Source organism: Cryptomeria japonica, chromosome 7 (genome assembly GCF_030272615.1).
Source record: "Cryptomeria japonica chromosome 7, Sugi_1.0, whole genome shotgun sequence".
In the NCBI taxonomy this organism is placed as follows: Eukaryota; Viridiplantae; Streptophyta; class Pinopsida; order Cupressales; family Cupressaceae; genus Cryptomeria; species Cryptomeria japonica.
The window spans coordinates 484,396,066-484,407,222 of NC_081411.1; the positions used below are offsets into that span (position 1 = coordinate 484,396,066).

Below are 11,157 nucleotides of genomic sequence, written 5' to 3' on the forward strand. Positions count from 1 at the left end.
TAAAATATACATTTAGTAGACACTTCCAATTGGAAAATTTGTGGCCCATATATAACTTGGCTATAATGAATCTATATAGACCATATGTTTGATTAAAATTAAATTCTAGTTAGAAATACTTAAAATCACATGTGTTGATAAGTTGGCTTGAAATGCGACACAATATTGTACTTTTACCTAATAATATATGAGTATTCAAATCTGTTCCCAAAAGGTCATCTTGATTTTTTAAGACCAAAATGCCCGTCGCTCTGGTCCTCGACATTTTTCGCCGTCTAATGGGGAATCTGTTCGTCTTTGGGAATAATATTGATTCTGAGAATTGCAGCTTCACATCTATTTCCTACACACAGAAAGAAAGGGAGAAATTGTTGGGAATAGGGATTTTCCTAAGTCAAACCCCAGTTTAGGAATTAACCTTGAATGAAATATTGCAAATATTAAAATAAATAATGGAAAGGTATACCTCAGATCTACAATTGTTGATAATGATGCTTTGCTTCTTGAATGTAATCACATATGTTGTATGAAATGGCATGAACATGACGAAATCCTAATCACACACACATGTTTGCATATGAATTATGTACTTTTGCTCCACAATGGTTGAATGGAGAATATGGAACCTTGAAGATCTCTGAAAATGCTTGATGAACACTTTACGAATGCCTTAGGTTGAATACTTATGAAGGATGGATGAAATTAGGTTGATCAAATATCTTTATATAGGGGTATCTAGGTCATTTACCAATTAGGCCAACCTCCAACGATCATATAGAGCCAAAATTTTATTTCCCGTTGAAGAGATAGGGCCTATGTTCCATTTCAAAATAGGGCCCAACTAATGGGGACCAAGTCATTGGGCACCCTGGTCCTCCTCAGTCAGGGACCATGAATTAGCCCCAGGAGAAGGACAACACTCCAGGAAATCAATTTGGAGGTGTACATGGCACTAAAATTGGAGTTAAGGCATTGAACGGACCTATATATGAGATGAGAGAGACACAAGCTAAAGTAGGGGCAAGAACATGAGGTGTAAATTGGTCCAATGATAATTTACGACGCTACACTAACCACAAGGGTGAAATCATCTTGATTGAAGACTTTAATGCTAGAACAACCAATAACCAGTCTCTTTGCCTTTATATTGAGGAGGGAATAGTGGACAATCCTTTATGGTTAGAGGAAGAAGGGAGGCAAAAATAGGAAAGAATGTCTCAAGATGAAAAAGGAGATATCACGCATTATGAGGCAAAATTGCTATTAGTTTGCAGCTTGTATGATCTAATTATATGCAACAATTTAAAGGCTTGATCGAGCTCAGGGAATATTACGTGCCACACTTATAATGGTCAGAGTGTGGTGGATTATGTTATAAGCTCAAAGAAAATTGTGACAAGTGTAATAGGTATAGAGGTGAAGGATTGTCCTATAGAAATGAAATCATATCATAACCCAATATATGTAAAGATTAGCATGCAAAAAGACAATCAACACCAAAAGAAGATGCAACAAATAAAAGAGAAAGAGATCACTCAAGGGACTATCCTCTTGACACATGAAAACCAAGAAATCTTTCAAACAATGCTCAAAAAATAGTTGCAAGATGAGGGAGCCAATGGGCTAGTCAATTCAAACAAGGAAATGATAGGCAGTGTCGAGTTGACCTCTATAATCCTCAGGGCTCTCAACTCATGCAAAAGGTCTAGACCTAAAAGGGGCAACAAGAATAGCTTTCCTGCAAACCCATGGTATGATGAAGAATGTAAGGCAACAAAGAAAATGGTCAAAATTTAGAGTAATGACAAGGAATATACAAAACTTGTGAGAATGGAAAAAGAGAGTTACATACAAACAAGAAGAAACGAGCCAATTAGGCTTGGGAGGCACAACACAAAAGGATTTTGAAAAGAGTTGCAACAAAGAGACTCGGGCAAAGAAAATGGGATCACAAATCTTCAATGGCTAGAATATGCAAAGCAACTATATGAGAGAGACCAAGACAAAGATACCCCTTTGATAATCAGATCAAGAATTAAACTATTCTCTTCAGACAATATTAAAGAAGGAATTAGAAATCTTGTGGTGGATAAAGCTCGAGACATAGATGACATACAAGTAGAAAATTTAAGATGGGGATTGGAAATCCTCACGCCTCACATCAAAATAATATTCAATGGAGTCATCCAAAATGGATTTCCAACAAATTGGTCAACTAGTGTTGCCACCCCCTTGCTCAAAAGTGGTGACATGAATAGCCCCTCAAATTATCGCACTATAATGATCAATTCTCTCTTCACTAAACTTTTTGGAAGCATGATAGAAAGACAAATCAATTTTTGGACTGAAAAGGAGGGAAGGAGAGCAAAAGGGCAAGTGGGCTTTAGGCCAGAGTACTCTACCATTGATCATTGCATTACACTCAGACATTGATTGATAAGGTATGAGATAAATAGGGAGGGGAAGTGACACTGGGGTCAAGTAGGGCTTCCCATCATCTCCTACCCTATCTGGGTTATACATTGACAAGTTAGAGGAATGGATAGACAAGTTTGGTGGTGGGGGAGTTCATTTGACCCATTATGTAATAAAGTTGCTCTTATATGCTGATGATCTTATTTTAATGGCAAAAACAACACAAGTTTTGAAAGAACACTTGAAGGCTCTATAACATTTTTGCCATGAGGTGGGGATACATGTGAACACTAGCAAAACCAAGGTCATGATCTTTACCTTGAAGAGAAAGAAGGTCTATAAAGAATTTGTTTCTGAGGGCAACCTCTTACAAATGGTTAATGAATATAAGCACCTTGGCCTAGACTTCCACAATAAACTCAGCTGGGAAACATTAAGAGCAAAAAGGATCTAAGGGGGATGGAAAGCCTTATACTCACTCCAAAATAGATGTAGAAGAGCCGAACTATGGGATTGGAAAACTAAGAAAACTCTTTTTGGGCTTCTTATGGTTCCAGTGGTATTATATGAATGAGAAGTATGGGGCAACAACACTTCAACAAGGAAATTAAGACAAATAGAGAGATTACAAAAACATTTAATTACGACTAGCCTCAAGATTAAATCATCTATCCCATATGAGATTGTTTTAGCAGGGGTAGGGGCTTTCCCTATTGAAGCATCAACTATGTTCTGGTTGCTAAGTGACTTAAGGAGGTTAGAAAACATGGAGATACATCACTCGCCAAAAATGGTAGCGGGAGAGAAGCTAGACAGAAGGAAGAGGACATGGATGAAACAAAACATTAAATGGATGAATAAATGAGATATTAACCTAAAAGATTGCCTAAATAACAATGGAGAAATAAAAAAGTACGTGCAAGAAAAAATTAAAGAAAACATGTGGGTAGGTCAAATAGGGAGGAAAAATGAATACTATATCAAACATTTCAATCCCACACATGACCATACACAAAAGAACTACATAAGAATGAAACGTAAAATGGAAGGCAAAAATGTTAATTGCTCAAATAAGGACCAACTCACATCAACTTAGATGCAAAATAGGGAGATGGATGATACCCAAAGAGAAATGAGAAGATAGAAGATGTAGATATTGCAGTCAAGTGGTGGTGGAGATAGAATGACATTATATATGTCTAGCCTACAATGACATTCAAATTAACTATGTTGAGACACTAAATGTAAAAACCTTGAGTAACCTATTTGATGAAGAAAAGATAACAAGAGTTGCAAATTTCCTAATTAGGACACACAACAGAAAATCCAAGATGTAGAAGAAGGAGGAGGTTTAACAATCACAATATTTTGTTTAGGCTTGTTTGAGCTTTGCATGCTTCTTTGCTAGCTATCCATAGGTCCCATAGACTCTTTGACCTTTATGAACATTATTTAAAACAATTATTCTGCCTTTTTGAGCTTTCAACCGGATGAGAAAAGGTCCACTTCCACTTGTATAGCAGGAGCAAGTTGGATGATAGGGAAAGCATGCATTTTTAGTTCAGTGGGACTAATTGAACTTCATCACGTAGCCCAGGTTTCTCTATTTGTATGCGCTCTTAAATAAAATGAGACACTTCTCTTTAAATATTGGTGTCGGTAGATTATACAATAACAATCGATTCTGAGTATTGCAATTGTGCTGGATTTTGCTCTGTGGGTAATTGGTATTGGTAGTACCACAACCGATTCTGAGTATTGCAATTGTGTTGGGTTTTGAAATACCTTGCCTATTGAAGGAACCATATTTTTTTAAGAAGAGAAGAGAATGGCCATCCTTCCCCTTCCATCACTACGGCTACCTTTATATAGCAATTCCAATTCCAGTAAGCTCTGTTTTATCCCTCCTCATTACCATTCCCACGTACTGATAAAACCCATCACAGCAAAGTTCGAAAAACAAAGGGCAGAAGAAAGTGTTAAATCCATATCAGCTATATACAAGAAGCAGAAGCAGAGTCAGACAATGGCAATGATAATGAATGAAGAGGGATTTCCCAGGAAAAAACAGAAAAAGGTGGCTGTGTACTGGGATTTGGATAACAAGCCTCCAAAGGTGGCACCATTTGATGCAGCAGTTGCAGTGAGAGAGATTGCTGGAAAGTTTGGAGAAATTGTTGATATGGCAGCGTTTGCAAACAGGCATGCATTCACTCATGTCCCTCAATGGATTGTAGAGCAGAGGCGTGAGAGAAAACAAATGGACTTTATGGAAAGCAAAAGCCTCATCAAACCAGAGCAACCCTATATTTGCGGTGTCTGTGGAAGGAAATGCAAAACCAATGTTGATTTGAAGAAACATTTCAAGCAGCTTCATGAGAGAGAAAGGCACAAGAAGTTGAGCAGGATGAATTCTCTCAAAGGGAAACGCAAGGCCAAATTCAGGGAACAGTTCAGGGAAAAGGACGAAAAGTATCAGAACGCAGCTCGGACTCTGGTAATTCCTAAGGTTGGCTATGGTCTGGCTTCTGAGCTCAGAAGGGCTGGTGTTTATGTGAAAACAGTGGAAGACAAACCGCAGGCTGCAGATGCAGCATTGAAAGCTCAAATTCAGCATTCCATGAGTAGAGGTATTGATTGCATGTTTCTTATATCTGATGATTCTGATTTCTCCGACATGCTAGATAAGGCCAGAAAAAATAACACGAGAACTGTTGTCCTTGGAGATAGCCGGGCCTTGATAAGACATGCTGATTTGTGGCTCTCCTGGGATCAGGTTACCTCTGGAAATGCCGGGGATGCAATCCATACCGTTTTGCAGAAGTGGTCTACCGAAGACGCCGTCCTTGATGAAATTCTTGACTTTCAGGACACAGGAATGGACTATGGGTACCAGTATGATTCCGACCAAAGTGAAAGTGACACTGAATTGGATCAGATGGCTGAGATGATTGTCAAGGCTGAAGGTAGATTGCCCCAGATTGGTAGCTTTTTGGCGTTTTCAGAGGAGGAGCCTCTATTGCAAGCGGATGCTGAAACTGGAAGCTTGGAAAAGATTTCGTATGATGCAGGTGATTGGGACAGATGAAGGGAGAGACATGGATAGGGGAGAAGAGTCTAACATTTGGAAGTAGAATAAGTTCCACATGTATTGATAGCATGGGAGGACGAGGAATAAATCATATTTTTCTTGGTCTGCAGTCCAGGTATGATGAAGGTGGGTAATTTCATTTGTATTTCTTCCATGTAAAACTATCGATTGCGTCTGTAACAAATTACTTATAATTGATTACAAAATCGTTGCTCTTCAAACTCAAAGATTAATGATAAACTGTTAAAAAGCTCCAGGATCTAACATAATCACTCATTTAATATGACTGACTGCAAAAGCATTGCTCTTGAAATTCAAATAAAGATATTAAACTGTTAAGAAGTTTCTGGAATCTAACATAATGCTGAGACTGTCTGAGCAAGTTCTTCCTGTGTCAGTCAGCTGAGAGATATGACGAATAATTCAAATTCAATTATATTATCAAACTTTTGTTTCTCTCTTTTGTAATTGTTGGGTTGAAAAAAAACTATATATATAATGTTTGAATAATTTTCCATCAAACCGCACCAACTGAATGATATATATCCCCACTGTTGTTTGTTTTCTATTCAAATAAGTATGCAACTGCCCAGTCAGCAGGTCAGAAAAAAATCTATACATATAATGTTTGAATAATTTATCCCATTTCTGGCATCTTTTCTATGCCACTAGATGCATAGTTTTCAGATATCGATGTGTGTTTGAAATGTGGTTTTGAAGATCATGTCTGTTCACCTAGTTTTGGACTAACAGCATTGTCTGTGAAATCTTAACTCGGTATATCTTGATTAAAAATGTTTATCTGCACTGGAAATCTCATTTCTTATATTTTCTCTGAAAGTACACAACAGAGAAATAGAAATTATTTGTATATCGGTAAAAAATCTATGGAAGTCTTTCACATATTGATAAAAAATGTATACTTCTGGAAATCTCAATTCGCTCAGTTCCTAAAAATAAATCTGCAGAGAAGTAGAAGACATGAATGAGAATTCTCTCACAGAACATTGTCTGCTGGTAGCTATTTCTGTTAGTTGTGGTCTTTACCTGCGGTCAGTCTCTCAAATATCAACATAATGGGCAACATCAAGTCCCAATATCAATTCCTCTGAGTATTGATATACTGACAGAAATGATATACTCAATAAACCTAGAGGTACAACAAATTTGCATTTCGGAACTGCTGACTGGGCAGTTGCATACTTATTTGAATAGAAAACAAACAACAGTAGGGATATGAAGGGAACTTCAATGTCTCCATATCTAGAAAAAGTTTGAAGGTCGTTCATATAATAGTTTACAGATAATTTACTTCTCGGATAGGACAGGATGTAGACATAATCCTGAACATTATGTGTCTGTTGTAATTTATATTAAGAGGCCACAGTAACTGCTGTTATTCGTAGCATAGTTGGAACACCCACTGAGTACTCAGCCATTTAGTGAGTAGTTGCAGGGTTTTTGAAGAGTTGAGTTTTTGCAGTTTTAACTTGCCAATTGTAGGAGACGAGTATTTGTGAGTTTTAGTGTGCTCCTGTGATGTGGAAACATGGTTTTGATGTGGATTTTATGTTGAAAAAACAAGGTATTAATGTGGTTTCATGATTAATGCCGACTTTCTTGTCTTTGTCACATGGTTTGGGGTTCACTGCTAGCACTTTTGTGTTTGACACTCAGAATCATTTGTTTTGCTAGTGTTCTAGTGCTTGATTGCCTGGAATAGATGTCCTTGCCGGCGTATTTGAGATATTCATGCAAATTGATAACTTACACCATCACATATCTGTTATTTTGCATGATTACAAGGTATTCACCACTTAAAAATTCACATATTTCATGCCCCGATGACCTCTGTTAGCTGTTGCTTCATTGTGCGATTTTTGTCCTCACGCAGTTGCGTTTGGTTGCTTCTTTTCATTCATACTACCAGCATTACTTACCCTATTGTGCAATTCCATCACTTGTGTTGGCAATTGTCTCATGATCATGTGATCAATGGTATTTGATTGGAGAATTGATTTTAAGTGGGTCTGTATTTAAACTCTACTTTGCATAAAATTTATGTTTTTTCTTTGTTACACTAATTTTTTCACAGGGAGGGTAGGAGAGGGAGTATGCATTTCTGGACAATTTTTGGGAGGCCATTTTTTAGGGGACAGCAAGGGAGCTATTAAAAAAAAAGGGAAACTTAAAAAATATAAGAAATTTCAAATATCATATTATAGCATTGATAAGGCATTGACCACATGCTAGAGAATCTTAATACATAACATTAGAGTTGAATTGAGATTTTACATGAAAGTTGATAAACAATTAACAAAATTAAATCGTTGACAACTTGAGATTATCAATGTGCATATATATTATATAAAAATTTACAACAAAATGTCCAATGGCTGCAAGTGTCAATTAGAAAACAACAAAAACATAGAAAATATGCTACTGCCTCTAATTGGCATCTGCTAACATTGCATAACACGGGAGTTTGAATTTGAGTCACTGCCACTATGAGGGGCTGCCTCAGCCAATGATGTGCCTCCTCGTCATTAATCTATATGGCATCTTTGAGATCAACATTCCACTTTAAAGCTAGAGTTTGTTGATCTTGAAGTTGCAAGGCACTATGCATGGCCACCAACTTCTCCACCCATTGAGAGACAAGCCTATTTTTCTTGATAGAGTGGATGAAGCTATATGAAAACCAATTTCTCATTGAAACAAAGGGATAGGCAACCTGTGAAAAGAGGCAAATGGCAAGTGTCCTCAACTCTAGTGTATTCTTCCCATACCATGTCTACCATCCAATAGGGGCAGTTGAGCTAATATAGCTATATATACCTTCGCTTTTGGTTTGTTGAATGTTGGATTGTGAATATTAACAAAGGAAAGCCATTGTATGTAAAGTAAAGTAGATTCCCACTTAAATTTATCTTTTGAAGGGCCTTCATTAACCTTTCTTTCACCTCTTTATCATTAGAAGGAGTTATCCTCCCAACCTTTGTTGAATACCATTTGGGGTTTAGAGAAAAGATTGCTATAAGAAGTGGGGTTTTCATGGTGTTCTATCGTTTCATCACAATAGGTCTGATATGCTACTCATATATTCCTAGATTAGGATCACTATAGTAAATTGCTTACTTCATTTGCTATCCAATGTCTCATAAATCTCTCTAAAATAAGAGAGTCCGTATCAACATATCTAATGGCATCTACAATAGGTGACATGAAGGAGCAAATATATCTAAAAAGTTAAATGAAGTAAAAAAAAAATATTATAAGACAAATGAAAAAAATGCGAATTCTAATACAAAAAGGAATAAGATTATCAGGTACAAACATTTGTTAGATAATTGTCATTGATGTCAAAGCTTGATGCATAAATCAGTTTTTACAGCTGCCAAGAAAGGAAAGCAAATCACAAAGCTGGCTGCCACTTTTAGAAGGAAACAAGAAAAGAATGTTTGAGGATATGAGCTGCCAAGAAAGGAAAGCAAATCACAAAGCTGGCTGCCACTTTTAGAAGGAAACAAGAAAAGAATGTTTTGAGGATATAAGCTGCCATGAAAGGAAAGCTGCCAAGAAAGGAAAGCAAATCACATAAAGATGGCCGCCACTTTTAGAAGGAAATAAGAAAAGAATGTTTGAGGATATGATAGATTAAAACCAAATCCATTTTATGTCATAAAAAAAAAGATTTAATGTGACATAAAATGAAAGTTTTGAAAATTTGATTTATGTCATAAAAAGAAAGATTTAATGTGACATGAAAAGAAAGATTTAATGCAGATTCAAAACAGATTTGATAAGGTTTCATAATCAGATTTAGGTGCCCAAATGTTTTTAGAAATCTTCCATTTTTGATAATCCAAACAGTAGTGCCATTTTTTAGTAGGTTTTATTCTTGAAGAGTTTTAAGGATGTGAATGAAAAAAATATTTTTTTTTTGTGAGATTATAAAAAAAGGGAAATGTAGTTTGAGGAGTGAATGCTGTTTTTGTGATTGAAAATCAGAGATAGTGTGTGATGAGCAGAGGAGGAAGGACAAATTTTTCGAAGATTGAGCAAAGTACAGAGATGTTTTTTTAAGAAAAGTTTATTGGAGCTCGGTGCCTCATATTGAGTTGGTGCTCAGAGGGAGTTGGTGCTTCTAGTGAGTTGGAGCTCACATTTGTAAGATTGGTGTCTTATGTGGGTTGTTGCCTACAGTTTGTAAGAAGTTAATAAAAGCAATATTTTGCTGTGGTTTTTTCCCTTAGGGGTTTTCCACATAATTTCTGTGTTCTTGCATGTGTCGTTTGATTGATAGTTTTGAAGTTATATTTGCAGATTTGAAATAAGTGTTAAAATTCATCCTAATACTGTCAACATTAATAAATAAATAAAAAATACCTCATAGTGGACCACCAATTGTCATCAAAAAATCTTTTGTTTCAGAACTTATCCATTATTAGTTTTTGTAGCAGGTCATCTACTCATTTTGGATGAACCATCATTAATTGACTATAGAGCCTCTTGCATCTCAATTATTTTTTCTAATAAAATGAATTAACTGACATATTTAGTCTCCATAGATTTGAAGAATTTCTTCCTCAAACAAGTCCCTAAGAGAGCAAGTGAGGTGTGATGGGTTGCAAATGAACATCTGAATATTTCTATCTTCTACCAATAGCTTCTTCACCTAATTTATCTTTCCCACATCTTTCAATGTTGTTTAATGCATGAACACAACATAGGATCCAAAAGATGTACTTATAAGCACCCTCCACCATCATTCTAGCTAATTTGCACTCACGTGCTGAATCAGTGACCACTTGTACAACATTTGAGGCCCCGACCTTCTCTATGGCCTCTCCCAAAATCTGAAAATGGAAGTCCGCATCCTTGCACTGCTTTGAACAATCAACAACTCTAAGAAAATAAGAGCCAATTGCACATGTGTTTATGATGTGGATGAGCGGCTGATGTTTAATATCTATCTGCCCATCCATGAGAGTCGAGCAATTTGTTATCATCCAAGTTTGCCCCATATCCTCCATTGCCAAATTATGTTCTCTAATGGGGGTTAATGAGGGACCAATAGAAATTTGAACATTTGTTTTAAATAATGAGAATGTGTCACATGAAATGGGATGGCATGGGCAAAGATAAATTTGGCAATGAAAGATTGCCAATTCCCATGCTTGCATATTGAGCATGCCTACAACAATCCCCACCCTGTCACTACCACCAGTCTTACTCATTCCTCTTGTATAAATAATACTATTATCACTAGCAATCATGGATGGCATGGCTGATTGTGTAGATGCTATTGGCACTGGCATACCCTTAGATCTTGTTTTGCTCAATCTTTTAACCTCTGCTTCTCGGCTGTCTTTATCTTTGGACAAATTTTAATCCTTATTTTGCAATGCCTAAGATGTGACTATATACTCTAGTGTAGCTCCTTGTAAAATCTTTATTGCAAATATGACATAACCATACTTTACTCCTCCCAAAGTTTATCTTTTGTCTTTATCTAGAGCTGTCACAAATTGAAGAAGAGGTTTAGAGGATTTGAAAAGGCCCTTTGCATAGCGGCACTCAAATGGAAGAGCACTCAAACAGGCTATGTAGTTGTTGCTCTTCACCTAACACTGAGTTGAGCCTCAACT

General features: G+C 36.6%; 1 protein-coding gene across 1 annotated transcript; it reads left to right on the forward strand.

Annotated features, from left to right (window-relative positions):
• The first annotated feature begins 3,922 nt into the window (after nt 1–3,922).
• LOC131065746 (uncharacterized) lies at nt 3,923–5,950 on the forward strand. Its single transcript, XM_058000369.2, has one exon. The coding sequence runs from the start codon at nt 4,244–4,246 to the stop codon at nt 5,501–5,503; it is 1,260 nt and encodes a 419-aa protein (XP_057856352.2). The 5' UTR covers nt 3,923–4,243; the 3' UTR covers nt 5,504–5,950.
• Nucleotides 5,951–11,157: the final 5,207 nt, after the last annotated feature.